Source organism: Cherax quadricarinatus, chromosome 27, assembly GCF_038502225.1.
Source record: "Cherax quadricarinatus isolate ZL_2023a chromosome 27, ASM3850222v1, whole genome shotgun sequence".
NCBI lineage: Eukaryota > Metazoa > Arthropoda > Malacostraca > Decapoda > Parastacidae > Cherax > Cherax quadricarinatus.
Window position 1 is genome coordinate 4,569,421 of NC_091318.1, and position 23,189 is coordinate 4,592,609.

Here is a 23,189-nt window from a genome sequence, read left to right on the forward strand (position 1 = left end):
CTCTCTTCTCCAGGTGCAAACACGCGTATTATGACCCACTTTTCGCATCTAACCTTTACTTTAATCCACATAATCCTTGAATTTACACATTCATATTCTCTTTTCTCCTTCCATAACTGATCCTTCAACATTATTGCTACCCCTTCCTTAGCTCTAACTCTCTCAGATACTCCAGATTTAATCCCATTTATTTCTCCCCACCGAAACTCCCCTACCCCATTCAGCTTTGTTTCGCTTAGGGCCAGGACATCCAACTTCTTTTCATTCATAACATCAGCAATCATCTGTTTCTTGTCATCCGCACTACATCCACGCACATTCAAGCTTTCTAGTTTTATAAAGTTTTTCTTCTTCTCTTTTTTAGTAAATGTCTACAGGAGAAGGGGTTACTAGCCCACTGCTCCCGGCATTTTCGTCTCCTCATACGACACGCATGACTTACGGAGGAAAGATTCTTTTCCACTTCCCCATGGACAATAGAAGAAATAAAAAAGAACAAGAGCTATTTATAAAAAGGAGAAAAATATAGATGTATGTATATATATATATGCATGTGCGTGTCTGTGAAGTGTGACCAAACTGTAAGTAGGAGTAGCAAGATATCCCTGTTATCTATTGCGTTTATGAGACAGAAAAAAACACCAGCAATCCTAACATCATGTAAAACAGTTACAGGTTTCTGTTTCACAGTCATCTGGCAGGACGATAGTGCTTCCCTGGGTGGTTACTGTCTACCAGCCTACTACCTACATATATATATATTTATATTTATTTTTTTATTATCACACTGGCCGATTCCCACCAAGGCAGGGTGGCCCGAAAAAGAAAAACTTTCACCATCATTCACTCCATCACTGTCTTGCCAGAAGGGTGCTTTACACTACAGTTTTTAAACTGCAACATTAACACCCCCTCCTTCAGAGTGCAGGCACTGTACTTCCCATCTCCAGGACTCAAGTCCGGCCTGCCGGTTTCCCTGAATCCCTTCATAAATGTTACTTTGCTCACACTCCAACAGCACGTCAAGTATTAAAAAACCATTTGTCTCCATTCACTCCTATCAAACACGCTCACGCATGCCTGCTGGAAGTCCAAGCCCCTCGCACACAAAACCTCCTTTACCCCCTCCCTCCAACCTTTCCTAGGCCGACCCCTACCCCGCCTTCCTTCCACTACAGACTGATACACTCTTGAAGTCATTCTGTTTCGCTCCATTCTCTCTACATGTCCGAACCACCTCAACAACCCTTCCTCAGCCCTGTGGACAACAGTTTTGGTAATCCCGCACCTCCTCCTAACTTCCAAACTACGAATTCTCTGCATTATATTCACACCACACATTGCCCTCAGACATGACATCTCCACTGCCTCCAGCCTTTTCCTCGCTGCAACATTCATCACCCATGCTTCACACCCATATAAGAGCGTTGGTAAAACTATACTCTCATACATTCCCCTCTTTGCCTCCAAGGACAAAGTTCTTTGTCTCCACAGACTCCTAAGTGCACCACTCACTCTTTTTCCCTCATCAATTCTATGATTCAGCTCATCTTTCATAGACCCATCTGCTGACACGTCCACTCCCAAATATCTGAATACGTTCACATCCTCCATACTCTCTCCCTCCAATCTGATATTCAATCTTTCATCACCTAATCTTTTTATCCTCATAACCTTACTCTTTCCTGTATTCACCTTTAATTTTCTTCTTTTGCACACCCTACCAAATTAATCCACCAATCTCTGCAACTTCTCTTCAGAATCTCCCAAGAGCACAGTGTCATCAGCAAAAAGCAACTGTGACAAGTCCCACTTCTTCTTTGATTGTTTATCTTTTAACTTCACGCCTCTTGCCAAGACCCTTGTATTCACTTCTCCTACAACTCCATCTATAAATATATTGAACAACCATTGTGACATCACACATCCTTGTCTAAGGCTTACTTTTACTGGGAAATAATCCCCCTCTCTCCTACATACTCTAACCTGAGCCTCACTATCCTCGTAAAAACTCTTCACTGCTTTCAGTAACCTACCTCCTACACCATACACTTGCAACATCTGCCACATTGCCCCCCTATCCACCCTGTCATACGCCTTTTCCAAATCCTTAAATGCCACAAAAACCTCTTTAGCCTTATCTAAATTCTGTTCACCTATATGTTTCACTGTAAACACTTGGTCTACACACCCCCTACCTTTCCTAAAACCTCCTTGTTCATCTGCTATCCTACTCTCCGTCTTACTCTAAATTCTTTCAATAATAACTCTACCATACACTTTACCAGGTATACTCAACAGACTTATCCCCATATAATTTTTGCACTCTCTTTTGTCCCCTTTGCCTTTATACAAAGGAACTATGCACGTTCTCTTCCAATCCCTAGGTAGATTTATTAAATAATAGAACCAACCACTCCAAAACTATATCCCCACCTGCTTTTAACATTTCTATCTTTATCCCGTCAATCCCAGCTGCCTTACCCCCTTTCATTCTACCCACTGCTTCGCAAACTTCCCCCACACTCACAACTGGCTCTTCCTCACTCCTACAAGATGTTATTCCTCCTTGCCCTATACACGAAATCACAGCTTCCCTATCTTCATCAACATTTAACAATTCCTCAAAATATTCCCTCCATCTTCACAATACCTCTAACTCTCCATTTAATAACTCTCCTCTCCTATTTTTAACTGACAAATTCATTTGTTCTCTAGGCTTCCTTAACTTGTTAATCTCACTTCAAAACTTTTTCTTTTTTCCACAAAATTTGTTGATAACATCTCACCCACTTTCCCATTTGCTCTCTTTTTATATTGCTTCACCACTCTCTTAACCTCTCTCTTTTTCTCCATATACTCTTCCCTCCTTGCATCACTTCTACTTTGTAAAAACTTCTCATATGCTAACTTTTTCTCCCTTACTAGTCTCTTTACATCATCATTCCACCAATCGCTCCTCTTCCCTCCTGCACCCACTTTCCTGTAACCACAAACTTCTGCTGAACACTCTAACACTACATTTTTAAACCTACCCCATACCTCTTCTACCCCATTGCCTATGCTCTCATTAGCCCATCTATCCTCCAATAGCTGTTTATATCTTACCCTAACTGCCTCCTCTTTTAGTTTATAAACCTTCACCTCTCTCTTCCCTGATGCTTCTATTCTCCTTGTATCCCATCTACCTTTTACTCTCAGTGTAGCTACAACTAGAAAGTGATCTGATATATCTGTGGCCCCTTTATAAACATGTACATCCTGAAGTCTACTCAACAGTCTTTTATCTACCAATACATAATCCAACAAACTGTCATTTCGCCCTACATCATATCTTGTATACTTATTTATCCTCTTTCTTAAAATATATATTACCTATAACTAAACCCTTTTCTATACAAAGTTCAATCAAAGGGCTCCCATTATCATTTACACCTGGCACCCCAAACTTACCTACCACACCCTCTCTAAAAGTTTCTCCTACTTTAGCATTCAGGTCCCCTACCACAATTACTCTCTCACTTGGTTCAAAGGCTCCTATACATTCACTTAACATCTCCCAAAATCTCTCTCTCTCCTCTGCATTCCTCTCTTCTCCAGGTGCATACACGCTTATTATGACCCACTTCTCGCATCCAACCTTTACTTTAATCCACATAATTCTTGAATTTACACATTCATATTCTCTTTTCTCCTTCCATAACTGATCATTTAACATTACTGCTACCCCTTCCTTTGCTCTAACTCTCTCAGATTCTCCAGATTTAATCCCATTTATTTCCCCCCACTGAAACTCTCCTACCCCCTTCAGCTTTGTTTCGCTTAGGGCCAGGACATCCAATTTCTTTTCATTCATAACATCAGCAATCATCTGTTTCTTGTCATCCGCACTACATCCACGCACATTTAAGCATCCCAGTTTTATAAAGTTTTTCTTCTTCTCTTTTTTAGTAAATGTCTACAGGAGAAGGGGTTACTAGCCCATTGCTCCCGGCATTTTAGTCGCCTCATACGACACGCATGGCTTACGGAGGAAAGATTCTTTTCCACTTCCCCATGGACAATAGAAGAAATAAAGAAGAACAAGAGCTATTTAGAAAAAGGAGAAAAACCTAGATGTATGTATATATATATGCATGTGCGTGTCTGTGAAGTGTGACCAAAGTGTAAGTAGGAGTAGCAAGATATCCCTGTTATCTAGGGTGTTTATGAGACAGAAAAAGAAACCAGCAATCCTACCATCATGCAAAACAGTTACAGGTTTTTGTTTCACAGTCATCTGGCAGGACGGTAGTACTTCCCTGGGTAGTTGCTGTCTACCAACCTACTACCTATATATATATACATTATATATATTATTTAATTTTATTAACACATCGGCCGAATCTCAACAAGGCAGGGTGGCCCGAAAAAGAAAAACTTTCATCATTCACTCCATCACTGTCTTACCAGAAGGGTGCTTTACACTACAGTTATAAAACTGGAACATTAACACCCCATCCTTCAGAGTGCAGACACTGTACTTCCCATCTCCAGAACTCAAGTCCGGCCTGCCAGTTTCCTTAATCCCTTCATATATGTTACTTTGCTCACACTCCAACAGCACGTCAAGTATTAAAAAACATTTGTCTCCATTCACTCCTATCAAATACGCTCACGCACGCTTGCTGGGAGTCCAAGCCCCTCGCACACAAAACCTCATAGACACATGTGTGACACGTCCACTCCCAAATATCTGAATACATTCACCTCCTCCATACTCTCTCCCTCCAATTTGATATCCAATCTTTCGTCACCTAATATTTTTGTTATCCTCATAACCTTACTCTTTCTATATATTCACTTTTAAATTTCTTCTTTTACAAACCCTACCAAATTAATCCAAATTAATTAGTAAAAATTAAAATGTTCTCTTATACGTTTAAAAATATATTTTTTTCATTTATGTTAATGTAAAAATTAATAATTTTGTACCCAAAAAAAAAAAAAAATAGAAAACTTGGCTAACCTTATTATAACAAGCGCAATTTAATTTAGACTAATCCAAATAAATATATTTTAGATAAGCTTATAAAATTTAGTAAGAAACAAACACTATGAAATATATTTTTTTTCGTTAGATTCAGAATGATTTTTAAGAAATTATTGCATACACAAATTTTCGCTTGCCTTATTCGACAAAAAAAAGCATTGCTATTTAAGCCAAAATCGTAAGTTTACCTATTTCGCACGATATATATATATATATATATATATATATATATATATATATATATATATATATATATATGTATATATATATATATATATATATATATATATATATATATATATATATATATATATATATATATATATATATATATATATATATATATATTATTGTATCCACGGACGAGTGGTATTTAATCAATAACAACACTGCGACTAGTCGAGCACTCGAACCCATGTTGTTTTGGCCTGCCTCACGGTGAGCATGCTAGGTGCGTGATTCTTGAAGGATTTGGTGGTCCTGTGGGTTAGAGCGTCCTGTGATTTTTCGCTCAACATGAGGTGGGCGAAAACGACATGGGTTCGAGTCCTCGGCTTGTCGCATTGTTGTTATTGAATATATATGTATATATGTACTTCCACATAAGATCTTTTTTAAGTTATTGATTGCGGCTCATTCTATGTGTGCCCAGATATTGCTGGTTATGCTAGATATTCTTTTTATTTTGTGAAAAAAAACATTGCATTTCTGGTTATTATATCTTTTTATATGTTAACAGATTCCTGTTAACTGAGCATAAGACATTTGTTCATTTATTTATGCAAGAGCATGTTTCATTTACTGCTAAATACAACTTCCTTATATTACCAAGAGCAAAATGCATCCTCAATCCAGTACAACTTATCCAGCAGCTACCCCAGAGATTAGTGCCTTTAGTGCTATGTGTATTAGTGATACATGATACATAGATGTTTGCTGACAAGCATGGGATCCTGCAACATATGGAAGTGTGTAGATATGTTATCCACTAACACATGGATGTGAACTGACAGTATATGATCCACTAACACATGCTTGTGTACTGTTATTAACACACTGTTGCGTGCTGACAACATGTTATCCAGCATCACATGGATATGTACTGACAGTATATGATCCACTAACACATGGATGTCAACTGACAGTATATGATCCACTAACACATGGATGTCAACTGACAGTATATGATCCACTAACACATGGATGTCAACTGACAGTATATGATCATCGACACTTGGACACGTACTGACAGCAAGCGCAGTAAAATAATTAGTCTCTCCTTACCCCTTATTCTTGTCACTGCATCAGTTTCAACATCTTTTTCTGAAAAATTCCAATTATTCAGTAAAATTTAAAATATTATGAAATGTTCAAAAACTCATCGGGAAAACAATGGAGTTTTCTGACTCCACTGCATAGCATAAAGTTTTCCAGCGGAAAATGACGAACATTACAATACTATCACGTTATAAGTTCGTCCGCAATAGTATAACATCTGGACATTTACATGACTATCCCAGTAAGTATCTTTCTAGCATGTCCAAGTAAAATACTGCATCAGGAAAGTTAAAAAAAAACGATGACACATACACACACACACACACACACACACACACACACACACACATCTAAATACAAACGTATACGCAAAGTTTATCAGGTCTGAAACGGGTTTTGTATCACACAGGAGTTCAAAGGATGGTGCTGAAGAGACGGTGAGAGTTATTTAGCAGAACATTGTATAGGCAAACTGGTGTCACAGATTCTAAGAATGAAACTTTACGGTGACAAATGGAACCAGCAAACTTTAGGAAAGATATTTATTATGCTGTATAAAACATTAGCTAAAGAGAATAACGAAAGCAATTTACGAGAGCTGTGCAAACGTGATCAGCACCTCATTTAAGAATGAACCAGGAATAGAAAAAAAAATAGCAGCTCGAGGATCAGTTACGTGTCTTTCTTAGCAATAGCAATTATTTCTGGGATCAGTACAGAACTCCTTGTCTTAGGAAATATTTGGTCAAACAGTCTGCAGCCAAAGAAATTTTGTGTGACAAATATACGAGTATAAATAAAAGGCAACGTAGCTCACAGGGCAATCACCAGCAACCTGAATGGTCACGCAATGTCTGGCTAACCTTCAACAGGCAGCATGTTCCTAGTTAGGACGGTCATGAAATCATTACGATATTATACCAGAGTTGAAAACTCATTCGCCTTCCCCGTCAACACAGCATTGGGAGAGGCAGACCCAGTAATTGCCATAATGAAAGAGACAATGAGGGTTCAAGTGAACAAAAAACTGAAAAGGGCAACACAGTTGGGCCAATTAGAATAATCATTAGCGAAGATTCTATTGTCTCCGGGAATACTCAGAGTGTTCAAGCATTGTGAAAAATCACCCTGCAGGAGTAACCAGGGGCACCAGCAGATGTAATACCGATGTTTCTATATTTATGCAGGAATCAGACGTCTGGCTCTATGAGGGCTCCACAAGAATTAGGCCCCAACATTTAAAAGGGTTAGTTAATCCATTTCTTGAGGAGAATGCGGAGACTCTCCTATCGGAAATCACGAGGTTCGTCAACGACTCCTTGGCTGTTCTGATCGATATTCATCAAGAATTGCAAGAAACCATTGTAACGTGCCTTAAATATTCTATGGAGAGATGCCTATACTCTGGAATCGTCCCACAGTAGTTAAAAACACTGATGTTGACCCTCTCCAACAAATGTGTAAATTAGTAATGACAGAAAATCTATAGACTAGTAGCCCTAACATATATTATCAAAAATTTTGAAAAGGTTAGAAGAGCAAGATTATCAATCACATAGTATCGCAGCAATTACACAACCCAGACTAACATGGGTTCACAACAGGTCGCTCCTTTATTTCGTAATTACTAAACCACTAGGACATGGTCTTGGATGCACTAGAAGACAAGCAAATTACTAATGTTGTATAGAGAGACATTGCTATAGTCATTGATAAGTGCGATTATGGGGTAATTGCAAACAAAATGTGTGCAGAATAATTGTGAAGGGGGTCAGATGAATATTAAACTCTCTAACAAATAGAATCCTAAGGGTAAGAGTAAACAAAAATGTAATTATGAGCAACTAGAGTGATAAGTTCTGCCTCCAAGGCACGATACTCGCCCCCTTCTCTTTTTCATTCTCATTTATATCATAGATAGTACAGTGGCTGAAACAAATCACGGATTACCCTCACTCTGAAGAGGAAACTTTAGACAACGTTTCGGTTCGACCTGGAACGTTATCAAATAATATCTCGGTAATTTGCTTTAATTGTAAATTTTTAAGAAGCGAGATCGCCACCTAGATACCCATCTGTTACACTACAAAGGGCAACATAAGTTTAGAGCAGGCCGCTCCTGCCTGTCCCAGCTACTGGATCACTATGACAAGGTCTTAGATGCTCTGGAGGACAAACAAAATGCAGAAGTAGTATACTTTGCGAAAGCCTTTGAGAAGTGCGACCATGGTGTCATAACGCACAAAATGTGTAATAAAGGAAGAGCAGGAAAAGTTGGTAGATGGATCAACAACTTCCTAACAAACAGAACACAAAGAATAATAATAAACAGAGTAAAGTCTGAGAGGGCTACGGTGAAAAGCTCTGCTCCACAAGGCACAGTACTCGCCCCCATTTTGTTCCCTGTCCTCATATCTGACATATACAGAGACCTAAGCCACAGCACCTAAATTCAGATGTCATTCTTTGCGGATGACACCCGAATTTTCATGACGGTGTCATCCATCAACAACACAGCAAAATTCCAAGTGGACATCAACCAAATCTCTAAATGAACAGCGGAAAACAATATGAAGTTCAATGAAATTTTTTTTTCAATTACTTCGATATCGAAAGCTCGAGGAAATTAAAATTGTATTGGAGTATGAAACAAATTCCAACCACAAAATAGAGCGAAATACTAATGTGAAGGACCTGGGAGTGATAATGTCGGAGGATCTCACTTTCAAAGATCACAACAATGTATCTAACACATCTGTTAGCAAAATACTAGGATGGATAATGAGAACCTTCAAAATTAAGGACGCCAAGCCCATGATGATTCTTTTCAAATCACTTGTTCTCTCTAGGCTAGAATATTGCTGAACACTAACAGCTCCTTTCAAGGCAGGGGAAACTGCAGATTTGGAAAATATACAGAGAACTTTCACGGCACACATAAGTACGATAAAGCACTTAAATTACTGGGAATGGTTGAAGTTCCTTGATTTGTATTCCCTGGAATGCAGGCGAGGAAGATACATGATAATATACACTTGGAAAATCCTAGAGGGACTGGTCCCAAATTTGCACACTGAAATAACTCCCTACGAAAGCGAAAGATTTGGTGGGAGATGCAACAATATTCCCCAGTGAAAAACAGGGGCGCCACGAGTACGATAAGAGACAACATACAGGGGCCCAAGACTGTTCAAATGCTTCCCAGTATACAAAAGGGGAATCACCAATAGACCCCTGGCTGTCTTCATGAAGGCGCTAGACAGGCACCTAAAGTCAGTACCTGACCAACCGGGCTGTGATTTGTACGTCGGCTTACATGCGGCCAGCAGTAACAGCTTGGTTTATCAGACCCTGATCCACCGAGAGACCTGATCACAGACCGGACCGGGGGGGGGCGATGATCCCCGAAACCCTCTCCAGGTATACTCCAGGTATTAGTATATTCCAAATTCAAGTATACTGCTTTGGGAGCAATTATTTCTGAGAGTGAAATTTAATGTTGCAAGTTTATAAAAACTATTGTTCACTTACTCAACGAACTGCTGTCACTATCTTATTATTAAGTCGATCATTGATTTACTTTTAATAGACAATAACTAACAGAAATATTCGTTATTGTGCAATAAGCAACTTATTCGTTACCAAACAATAACCAAATCAAACTTTACCTTCCAATAACTATATTCATTACCATGCAATATTTGTATTCATTAGCCTGCAACATTCAAATCATTCTTTACCCTGTAATAACCAAATTATGCATAAGTATTGAATTAGAAATTTTTTAATTACCATGTAGTAAGCAAATAATTCCTTAAAATACAATAATCACAAAATTCGTTACTATATAATAATCATATTTTTGATAACAAAAAACAATAACCAGGTCATTGATTATCATATAAATATATAACCATTCATAATCAACTGATAAAAACATTTAGCATACAGGAAATACATTATCAAACAAAAACCATTTAATTCATTACCTTGCAAAACTATTCAATTCAATTCCATGCAATAACCATGAAATTCATTATCATGCAATGACCATTCAATTCATTACAATGCAATAAACATACAATTCATTACCCTGCAATAACCATTTAATTTATTTCCATGTAATAACCAAACAATTCATTCCATGCAAAAACCATACAATGCATTACAATGCAATAACAATTCAATCCATTACCAGATATTAACCATGTAATTTATTACCTACCAATAACATACAATTTATTTCCTACTATAATCAAACAATCCACTACCATGCATGACCATACACTTTATTTCATGCAATTACCATGCACAGTCGCTATAAACAACGACTATAGCCTCATTCCAAACAGGAGGCAGCAAAGCGATAGCCAATAATTATAGACCGATAGCTCTAACGTCCCACATTTCAAATATCTTTGAAAGAGTTCTAAGAAGCATGAATGCTACCACTTGGATTCTCAACAACTGCACCATCCAGGGCAACATGGGTCTAGAGCAGGTCGTTCCTGCCTCTCGCAACTGCTCGACGACTGTGACATGGTTCTGGTTGCACCGGAGGACTAACAGAATGCACATGTAGTATACACAGACTCTTCGTACAAAATGAATGCTAAAGGAATAGCTGGAAAAGTGGGAAGATGGATTTTTAACTTTCTGTCCAACAGAACACAGTGTAATAGTAAACCGAGTTAAGTCAAAGGCTGCTGCTCTGTTCCACAAAGTACAGTACTCCTCCCCATCCTGCTCCTTATCTTCAGTTCTGACATAGACGATACTAGAACTTGCACGAGAATGTCATTCACTGAGGACATGGTAAATTTCCAGGAGGATATAAACAAAGTTTGCCAGTGGCCCGCGGACAACAATTTGATGTTCAATGAGGACAAATATTAGTTACTCCTTTACGGAAAACTTGAAGAAATAATACCTAGAAGGGAGTATACAACCAATTCTAACCACACAATAGAAAAAACAACTAATGTGAAGGGCTTTGGACTGTTAATGTCAGAGGGATCGCACTTTCAAGGATCACAAACGCGTCAATATCTCATCTACGAGGAAAATGATAGGATGGATAATAAGAACTTTCAAAACAAAGGATGCAGTTCCAATAATGATCCTCTTTAACTCATTTGTTCTCTCTAGGCTGGAATACTGCTGTACACTAACAGCCCTATTCAAGGCAGGTACAATCACAAATCTAGAGAATATACAAAGAACCTTAACTGCACGTATTAGTTTGGTCAAACCCCTTAATTACTCGGAACGCTTGAAGTCCCTTGACCTGTACTCCCTGGAAGGCAGGCGAGAAAGATATATCATAATGTTCACCTGGAAAATCCTTGAGGGACTGGTCCCAAATCTGCACAAAGTAATCACTCCCCACAAAAGTAAAAGACTAGGCAGACGGTGCTACATACCAAAATAAAAAGCAGGGGTGCCTTGAGAACAATAAGAAAAAATACAATAAATGTCTGGGGCCCAAGACTGTTCAACAGCCTCCCGTCGTCCATAAAGACTATTTTTAATAGCCCCTTGGGTGTCTTTAAGAAGGAACTGGACAGATACCAAAAGTCAGTGTTTGACCAGCCGGGCCGTGGTTCTTATGCTGGATTCCCTGTTGCCAGCAGTAACAACCTAGTTGATCAGGCAATAATCATACTATAAATTACCATGCACAATCCATAAAAACTTTACCATGCAACAACCATACAATTCATTACCATGCAATAAATATATTCTTCATAATCGTGCAATAAACATACAATTCATTGTCATGGAATACCCATACAATTCATCACCATGCAATAACCAAACAATTCATCACCATGCAATAACCAAACAATTCATCACCATGCAATAATCAAACAATTCATCACCATGCAATAACCAAACAATTCATCACCATGCAATAACCAAACAATTCATCACCATGCAATAATCAAACAATTCATCACCATGCAATAACCAAACAATTCATCACCATGCAATAACCAAACAATTCATCACCATGCAATAACCAAACAATTCATCACCATGCAATAACCAAACAATTCATCACCATGCAACAACCAAACAATAAGTTACCATTCTAAAGTCGAATAACTCATTATGCTAAAATTACACTTGATTATCATACTATAACTATCCAGTTGAATATCAAGCAATAACAACATATTTTTTTACAATACAATAACGATAGATTTTTACCATGCAATAACTATACAATTCATTACTATGCAATAACCATACAATTCATTACCATGCAGTTACAACTGATTTTTTTACTATGCAATAATCATTCAATTTATTACCATGCAGTAAATTCATCATTATGTAAAAACAGTGTTTTATTACCTAGCAATCACTTGTCTGTTTATATATTGGAGACAATCGTGGAGAAATGTGAGTGCTTTTCTTCAGTTTATTTATTATTATGTATCATCATGCAACCACACACAAACACTTAAATAAGAGCAGCTATTCAAGGGAGATTATTTACATGGCCAGATGCAAGAATTTGGAGGTAAAGATGGAAATTTAACTCTCAAGAGACACAAGGTGACATCAGGACACATTCATCATTTGATTAGTAGTGTGTTGAGCAGTGACACAGTGTGCTGAGCAGTGACACAGTGTGCTGAGCAGTGACAGTGTGCTGAGCAGTGATAGTGTGCTGAGCAGTGACACAGTGTGCTGAGCAGTGACACAGTGTGCTGAGCAGTGACACAGTGTGCTGAGCAGTGACACAGTGTGCTGAGCAGTGACACAGTGTGCTGAGCAGTGACACAGTGTGCTGAGCAGTGACACAGTGTGCTGAGCAGTGACACAGTGTGCTGAGCAGTGACACAGTGTGCTGAGCAGTGACACAGTGCGCTGAGCAGAGACAGTGTGCTGAGCAGTGACAGTGCGCTGAGCAGTGACACAGTGTGCTGAGCAGTGACACAGTGTGCTGAGCAAAGACAGTGTGCTGAACAGTGACACAGTGCGCTGAGCAGTGACAGTGTGCTGAACAGTGACACAGTGCGCTGAGCAGTGATAGTGTGCTGAGCAGTGACAGTGTGCTGAGCAGTGACACAGTGTGATGAGCAGTGATAGTGTGCTGAGCAGTGACAGTGTGCTGCGCAGTGACAGTGTGCTGAGCAATGACACAGTGCGCTGAGCAGTGACACAGTGTGCTGAGCAGTGACACAGTGTTCTGAGCAGTGACACAGTGTGCTGAGCAGTGACACAGTGTGCTGAGCAGTGACAGTGCGCTGAGCAGTGACACAGTGTTCTTAACAGTGACACAGTGTGCTGAGCAGTGACACAGTGTTCTGAGCAGTGACACAGTGTTCTGAGCAGTGACACAGTGTTCTGAGCAGTGACACAGTGTGCTGAGCAGTGACAGTGCGATGAGCAGTGACACAGTGTTCTGAGCAGTGACACAGTGTGCTGAGCAGTGACAGTGCGCTGAGCAGTGACACAGTGTGCTGAGCAGTGACAGTGTGCTGAGCAGTGACACAGTGTGCTGAGCAGTGACACAGTGTGCTGAGCAGTGACACAGTGTGCTGAGCAGTGACAGTGCGCTGAGCAGTGACACAGTGTGCTGAGCAGTGACACAGTGTGCTGAGCAGTGACACAGTGTGCTGAGCAGTGACACAGTGTGCTGAGCAGTGACACAGTGTGCTGAGCAGTGACAGTGTGCTGAGCAGTGACACAGTGTGCTGAGCAGTGACACAGTGTGCTGAGCAGTGACACAGTGTGCTGAGCAGTGACACAGTGTGCTGAGCAGTGACACAGTGTGCTGAGCAGTGACACAGTGTGCTGAGCAGTGACACAGTGTGCTGAGCAGTGACACAGTGTGATGACCAGTGACAGTGTGCTGAGCAGTGACAGTGTGCTGAGCAGTGACACAGTGTGCTGAGCAGTGACACAGTGTGCTGAGCAGTGACAGTGTGCTGAGCAGTGACACAGTGTGATGAGCAGTGACAGTGTGCTGAGCAGTAACACAGTGTGCTGAGCAGTGACAGTGTGCTGAGCAGTGACAGTGTGCTGAGCAGTGACAGTGTGCTGAGCAGTGACAGTGTGCTGAGCAGTGACACAGTGTGATGAGCAGTGATAGTGTGCTGAGCAGTGACAGTGTGCTGCGCAGTGCCAGTGTGCTGAGCAATGACACAGTGCGCTGAGCAGTGACACAGTGTGCTGAGCAGTGACACAGTGTTCTGAGCAGTGACACAGTGTGCTGAGCAGTGACACAGTGTTCTGAGCAGTGACACAGTGTGCTGAGCAGTGACACAGTGTGCTGAGCAGTGACACAGTGTGCTGAGCAGTGACACAGTGTTCTGAGCAGTGACACAGTGTTCTGAGCAGTGACACAGTGTTCTGAGCAGTGACACAGTGTGCTGAGCAGTGACAGTGCGATGAGCAGTGACACAGTGTTCTGAGCAGTGACACAGTGTGCTGAGCAGTGACACAGTGTTCTGAGCAGTGACACAGTGTGCTGAGCAGTGACAGTGCGCTGAGCAGTGACACAGTGTTCTGAGCAGTGACACAGTGCGCTGAGCAGTGACACAGTGTTCTGAGCAGTGACAGTGCGCTGAGCAGTGACACAGTGTGCTGAGCAGTGACACAGTGTGCTGAGCAGTGACACAGTGTGCTGAGCAGTGACATAGTGTGCTGAGCAGTGACACAGTGTGCTGAGCAGTGACAGTGTGCTGAGCAGTGACACAGTGTGCTGAGCAGTGACACAGTGTGCTGAGCAGTGACACAGTGTGCTGGGCAGTGACACAGTGTGCTGAGCAGTGACACAGTGTGCTGAGCAGTGACACAGTGTGCTGAGCAGTGACACAGTGTGCTGAGCAGTGACACAGTGTGATGACCAGTGACAGTGTGCTGAGCAGTGACAGTGTGCTGAGCAGTGACACAGTGTGCTGAGCAGTGACACAGTGTGCTGAGCAGTGACAGTGTGCTAATCAGTGACACAGTGTGCTGAGCAGTGACAGTGTGCTAAGCAGTGACACAGTGTGCTGAGCAGTGACACAGTGTGCTGAGCAGTGACAGTGTGCTGAGCAGTGACACAGTGTGCTGAGCAGTGACACAGTGTGATGAGCAGTGACACAGTGTGCTGAGCAGTGACAGTGTGCTGAGCAGTAACACAGTGTGCTGAGCAGTGACAGTGTGCTGAGCAGTGACACAGTGTGCTGAGCAGTGACACAGTGTGCTGAGCAGTGACACAGTGTGATGAGCAGTGACAGTGTGCTGAGCAGTAACACAGTGTGCTGAGCAGTGACAGTGTGCTGAGCAGTGACACAGTGCGCTGAGCAGTGACACAGTGTGATGAGCAGTGACAGTGTGCTGAGCAGTGACACAGTGTGATGAGCAGTGACAGTGTGCTGAGCAGTAACACAGTGTGCTGAGCAGTGACAGTGTGCTGAGCAGTGACACTTTGTGCTGAGCAGTGACACAGTGTGCTGAGCAGTGACACAGTGCTGAGCAGTGACACAGTGTACTGAGCAGTGACGTAGTGGAAGCGAATACAAAACAGAGCTTCACGAACAGATGTGAGTAGGATGATTTACCTTAACGACGGAACCAAGAGCTAGAGCATTTCCTACCCGAGCATCAGTGACGTTGAGTTATAAGGACGCTCTGTATGACACTACCAACACCCACCCCAACACCTTCACTCACCCTAGCACCACCACTCACCCTAGCACCACCACTCACCCTAGCACCACCACTCACCCTAGCACCACCACTCACCCTAGCACCACCACTCACCCTAGCACCACCACTCACCCTAGCACCACCACTCACCCTAGCACCACTACTCACCCCTGCATTACCACTCACCCCAACACAACCACTCACCCTTGTTAGTGTAGTAAGGGTGGTTGTCATCACAACACTTGTAGGAGGTAGAGTCTGGGATCTTACACCAGTACTTGCAGGAGAGAGCAGGACCTAGTACACACAACACCACTACTAGTAGAGCTTCTCGCAGCATCCTCGCTCTCCTCTGCAACAGCAATGTTTAAAAGACGATGAGCTGCAACTGAACAAGACTTTTAGGAGATAAGGTGCAAGAACAATGTTTATGAGATGATGGTCTAAGATGCAACAACAAGGATTATTGAATGAGATAGATTTGCTAAGATTAGTTGCATGTGCATGAGGTATAGGTATTATTTTTATAACAGAGACCTGGTTCAACCTGATTTCTAAATGCGTTCTGAATGTTCCATAGAAGGCTATAAATTATTTCAAACTGATAGGGTCTACGTAAAGGGCGGTGCAGTGGCGATGTAGTCAGAGATAGTTTGAGCTGTTGCATTAGACATGCAATAAAAGTGGAAGCGACGGATACCGAATATTTTTGGCTACAGTTTTTCGGTGGATGTTAAAAGTTAATCTTGGATGTGATTACTAGGCTTCCAATCCTTGATAGGGAACACTGTAAACTTGTATGGAACGATATTACTGAGGCATCTTGATACGAGAACGTTGTGTTAAATAGAGATTGTAACTTAGCCAAAATGACTGGAGCAATTTGACAGGAAATCTTGAGTATAACGAATTTTTTGATACGATCCATAATTGTTTTTAAAACAGTTTGTGATAGAACCAACTAGAGGAAATAACCTGTTTGACTTGGTTCTTGCCAACAAGGAATCACTAATAAATAATCTTGAGGTTAATGATGAGCTTGGGGGATGAGATCATAAATCATTTGGTTTCAATATATCATGAAATTACCTTAAAAACAAGAATCAAGTCAAGGTCCCTGATTTCTGTGCAGCCGATGTTTTGGGACTGAGAGATTATCTGGAAGTGTTCAACTTGTGTGACCTGACAAGTCATTATCCTGTGGGCCATATAGGTGGAGATGGGTGTCAATCTGACGTTTTCAAAGCATAGTTCAAGCTACCCCAGGCAACATTTGTTTGTCCAAATAGGAAAATTTGATTAAACAAAAGTGGCCCTAAATGGTTAAACATTAGATAAAGGCACCTCATAGGTCAAACGTTTGATAAATCTGCTCAGACGGACAGTAAATATTTAGTGAACTGAGAAAATTCATACATTACTTACTGGCCACAACGCAAAAATCTTGGATATCGTCTATTACTATAGTAAAAAAAAAAAGATAAGTTATAGTCACGATTATATGATAAATTTAAGAGAATTTTGGATTTTTTTTAGTAATATAGATGCTTCTAGTTAATTTTTATCTTCTTGCCTCGAGAAGAGAGTTTACTGAGCACCGTCCCTCATGCTGTGAATCACCAAACTGCCATAAAGACTGTAGAAATCAGTGCAAATAGCTGACTCACCAGTGATGTCATCTCCGTGCTTGGTTATTGCAGCATTCAAGTATTATTGCCTTTACAGATTATTTTATAACAAAACTTTGAGTGAATTAGCATGTAATATCGGAGACTGCTTGAGCCGCAGTCATCACTTTGATCACGGTTCTAGTTGTTAAACAAGGCAGACATGGAGGCTGTTTATCTGTACCGTCTGATAGTAACCACACGCCCATTCATGTCTTGTAAAGGCAGTACATTTGACTTCATTATTCCTACAAGAGGCTATATACCTGACGGTTTTCTGACTTGGCCACCGGTTAAGAGAAGTAAGATAATAACAAGGACTTCAACCATGACAAAGGAAGATCCTAGGAGAGAAGGAAACTTAATCAAGAGAAAGAAAGACTTTGTCCAGGGGAAAGAAAGACTTCGTCCAGGGGAAAGAAAGATTTTGTCCAGGGGAAAGAAAGACTTCGTCCAGGGGAAAGAAAGACTTCGTCCAGGGGAAAGAAAGACCCTAAGTCAAATGAAAAGGACAATCAGAGAGGAGATTATTATTATTATGATAATGAAATTAAGCACTAAATGTGTAAGGGTCATGCAGCATTCCTATAAATGTAGGCGTGTACGAAGATATGAGTCAGGAGACAAGATTAAGATGGCTGATAGTAGAGAAGAAGGTTAGGCTTTTGTTAGTGTACAGAAGTTATGGCCTAACAAAGACTAGTCTCAGTGTCAAGGATCAAGAAGTCTTGAGTTCTCTTGTGACGGAAGACCAGAAGTGAATGCGAGTCCTGGGTTGCGTCTGGTCTTCTACTTTTTCTTCATCTTTTTCTTCTTATTCTTCTTCCTCCTTCTTTTCTTCTTCCTCTGTGATGTTGTTCAATCCTACTTAGCTAAATTTGTTCTCTGTCCTAGCCAGTTTAGAGTTTTAATGATCACATTACTTTATAGTTTCGTATACAGTGATGTAATCATAAAATTCTATTTTCGTGGAGCACTGTTGAGGAACGATTTACTGTGGAATCTCGTGAATCAGTGAGGATATATGGCAGTAATTCCAAGAGCTCACCGAGTACATACTGTCTTCACATAAAACGTAGAAAGACTTATGTAATTTAAAGTATTTTGTGTCATGCAGGGATTTCTTCCAGAGATAGTGCATTAATGTGTCATGCAGTCTTATTTGCGTAGATGATGCGTTTAGAGGTATTTACGGACAACGAAGTTTTTTATTATTTGGAAGATCGTTGACGCACAAATGCACACCTCAGAATCCATCCAAAAAAATAAAAACTTTTAAAGGAGTGGACCGGTAAGCCAGCGAAAGGCCTCGGTCACAGAGCCAAAATCTCTCGTGCCAGGTCATCATCTAAGTCTCACGTCATGTTTCCTCAGCGGTATCTAAGCTTTTACTATTGCCTGGGAACATGTTTCTCTCCTACCATCCTCATCGCCTCCCTGAGAAGATTGATTGACAGCTTTATAATTTTAATTAACTTTAGCTTATTAGCTATTTCTAAGACAAGACCTTCAATCTGTATCAAAATTTTTTTATTATCTTTTAATATGTGCTTTGGTTTTGAAAATTATTTATATTAAAGTTCTCAGCATTTGTGAATCAAAATGACATGACTTTGTCACCTTAGTTGATGTAATAGAATGAAAATACTTATTACTGAGCATGTTTTAATTTATCATAGCGCAGAAAATGAGAACAAGATGCTAGTCGGCTGACACCAGGAGCAGTTGACATGATTATTTGTTTGTATAATAAATGATAATGGTGCTAACGTAACCCAGAGTTCTATTAATCAACTTTGTATTATTAGCTGAAATGCTTAATACATCTTTAATTAACCTGATTAAATTAAGCTAGACATGCATCACTCCGCTTCTCGTGGCATTTTAGAGATGAATTCTAAGTTATAAATGAAAAACTTATATTTTTCACAACAGATATATAATTATTTATAAATTTTTAATGCATCGACAATCTTCCATAAAGACAAACATGAATCAAAGAGTACACATTAACCATTACTTGCTCCCATGCTGCTTTTCCAGCAGGGTACTGGAACCATGGAAAATGTTATGTCGATAGGCTTTCTCTAATAAATGTTCTGAACTATACTTAAGTGTCTTTTTTTTCCACACAGGCGCAATGATCCACAAACTGATGAACCAGGGATCCCCAGCTGTGAATCACTCAGGAGTCCTGGAGAGCAGGTAGCAGGTCAGCCACAATACACCTCACTCCTCCAGCACTTACATAATGCAAGGGCTGGGCTAAAGGTTAACAAGTAACTCTAAATTCTCCCTCTCTCCTCACCTCCTAATCGCTTCATTATCATTAATAGTTGAGTTTCATCCGTGATCCAGACGTGGAGCTCCAGACGTGGAGCTCCAGACGTGGAGCTCCAGACGTGGAGCTCCAGACGTGGAGCTCCAGACGTGGAGCTCCAGACGTGGAGCTCAGACGTGGAGCTCAAGACGTGGAGCTCCAGACCTCAATCTTCAGACCGTGTGCTCCAGACCTCGAGCTCCAGACCTCTAGCTCTAGACCTCGAGCTCTAGCCACTGCTCCAGACCTTGAGCTCCAGACCTGGGGCTCCAGACCTTGAGCTCCAAACCTTGTGCTCAAGACCCCATAAGCCCAACGTCGTGCTCTTTACCTTTTACTCCAGACCTTGTGCTCCAGACCTTGTGCTCCAGACCTTGTGCTCCATACCCCATGCGCCCAACGTCGTGCTTCAGACCTCTTGTGAGTTAAACATTGAGAGCCAAGAAATGTCACCGCAAATGACCAATTATTGGACGGGTGAGGTAGTTAGGTCAGCTTTATTCGCGGATCCCTACATGCGCGGAGCCAAGTCGCAGGAGATGTCTTGATCAAGGGATTTGCAGCTATTTTTGATATGTTAAGATCAAATCTGCTTGCCTCTCATTCCCAATTCTTGAGGCACTGTACTAAATACAAGGGTTTAGCGCTTCTCAATAAACATTAAAATAGTTTCATTACGCATGTAAAACGTGTTGATTATACGATCACATAGTTTCAAGGAGATAACTCGCTAACTCATGTCAGGCAAGAATGTAATTTTCTAAGGCTCTTTTGGTACGAAATTTATTAATTTTTACATTAACATAAATGAAAAATTACATATTTAAGGGAAAATATCAAAAAGGACTAAATTTTAAATGAGTTCTTGCTAACTCACCAATTTTACCTATTCGGCACGACATATATATATACACACATATATATATATATATATATATATATATATATATATATATATATATATATATATATATATATATATATATATATATATATATATATATATATATATATATATATATATATATATATATATATATATATATATATATATATCCTAGGTAATAGGTTGGTTAACAGCAACCGCCCAGGGAGGTACTACCGTCCTGCCAAGTGAGTGTAAAACGAAAGTCTGTAATTGTTTTACATGATGGTAGGATTGCTGGTGTCTTTTGTCTGCCTCATAAACATGCAAGATTTCAGGTATGTCTTGCTACTTCTACTTACACTTAGGTCACACTACACATACATGTACAAACATATATATACACACCCCTCTGGGTTTTCTGCTATTTTCTTTCTAGTTCTTGTTCTTGTTTATTTCCTCTTATCTCCATGGGGAAGTGGAACAGAATTCTTCCTCCGTAAGTCATGCGTGTTGTAAGAGGCGACTAAAATGCCGGGAGCAAGAGGTTAGTAACCCCTTCTCCTGTATATATCACTAAATTTGAAAGGAGAAACTTTCGTTTTTCCTTTTGGGCCACCCCACCTCGGTGGGATACGGCCGGTGTGTTGAAAGATATATATATATATATATATATATATATATATATATATATATATATATATATATATATATATATATATATATACATATATATACATATATATATATATATATATATATATATATATATATATATATATATATATATATATATATACATATATATATATATATATATATATATATATATATATATATATATATATATATATATATATATATATATATATATATATATATAATTTCATTCTAGTTCCTGTTTGGTGTACTAGTACAACGAGCAGTATTTTATATTATTGTGACCACCACTCGTTCGTGGGCACAATAATATAAAATACTACTCATTGTACTAGTACACCAAACAGGGACTAGAATGAAATTAGCCTAGAGTCATCCACACCATCGTGTGTCCTTGGGTAGCGAGTACAACATCCAGTTCCGCTGGATGCCCTACTCTTATGGATTGTATGGTTCAGTGCATAAGGGCGTCATGTGCTTTCGCCCACCATGAGGCAGGCCAAAGCAGCATGGGTTCGAGCCCTTGGCTAGTGCAGTGTTGTTACTGATCAATACCACTCGTTCGTGGTCACAATAATATATATATATATATATATATATATATATATATATATATATATATATATATATATATATATATATATATAAAAGGAAAAACGAAAGCTCCTCCTTTTAAATTTAGTAATATATACAGGAGAAGTGGTTACCAGCCCCTTGCTCCCGGCATTTTAGTCGCCTCTTGCGACACGCATGGCAGTTTCCCACCAAGGTAGGGTGACCAAAAAGGAAAGAAAACCAAAAGGTAAGAAAAAACTTTCATCATCCAATACTTTCACCATCATTCATACATAATCACTGTCTTTACATAGGCTCTCAAACACGACAGTTTAGATGCCCCTCCAAACAGCCCACTTCCAGGACTCAAGTCTGGCTAACCGGTTTCCCTGAATCCCTTCACAAAATAATACCCTACTCACACCCTAACAGCACATTTGGCCCCAAAAACCATTCGTCTCCATTCACTCCTATCTAACATGCTAACACGCTCACGCATGCTTGCTGGAAGTCCAGGCCCGTAGCACACAAAACCTTTACCCCCTCTCTCCAACCTTTCCAAGGCCAGCCTCTATCCCACCTTACTTCCACTGCAGATTTATACCCTTTCCAGGTCATTCTATTTCGTTCCATCCTCTCTAAATGTCTGAACCACCTCAGCAACCCTTCCTCAGCCCTCTGGATAATACTTTTAGTAACCCCGCACATTCCCCTAGTTTCCAAACTACGGATTCTCTGCATTATATTTACACCTCACATTGTCCTCAAACAAGACGTCTCCATTGCCTCCAGCCTCCTCCTTGTTGTAACATTCACCACCAATTCTTCACACCCATATAAGAGTGTTGGCATGATTACTCTCATACATTCCCCTTTTTGCTTCCATGGATAATGTTCCATGTCTCCACTGACTCCTCAGTGCACCACTCACCTTTTTCCTCTCATCATTTCTATGATTCACCTCGTCTTTCATATACCCATCTGCTGACAAGTCCACTCCCAAATATCTGAATGCACTTAATGCCTCCAAACACCCTCTCTTCAGTCTTACATCCAATCTTTCATTACCTAATTTTTTATCATCATCACCTTACTTTTTCCAATGTTCACATTTAATTTCCTTTTTTACAGGCTTTACTACACTAACCACTGCAACTTCTT

At 40.2% G+C, this 23,189-nt stretch overlaps 1 protein-coding gene across 2 annotated transcripts in view; it reads right to left on the minus strand.

Annotated features, from left to right (window-relative positions):
* The window catches only part of LOC128691089 (uncharacterized), a 77,434-nt gene that overhangs the window by 43,791 nt on the left and 10,454 nt on the right, over positions 1–23,189 (minus strand). For both annotated transcript variants that reach the window (XM_053779882.2, XM_053779881.2), the window contains exon 2: positions 16,166–16,313. In XM_053779882.2, the coding sequence (XP_053635857.1) occupies positions 16,166–16,301 (136 nt within the window). In that variant the 5' untranslated portion in view covers positions 16,302–16,313. The remainder of the gene's footprint in view (positions 1–16,165; positions 16,314–23,189) is intronic.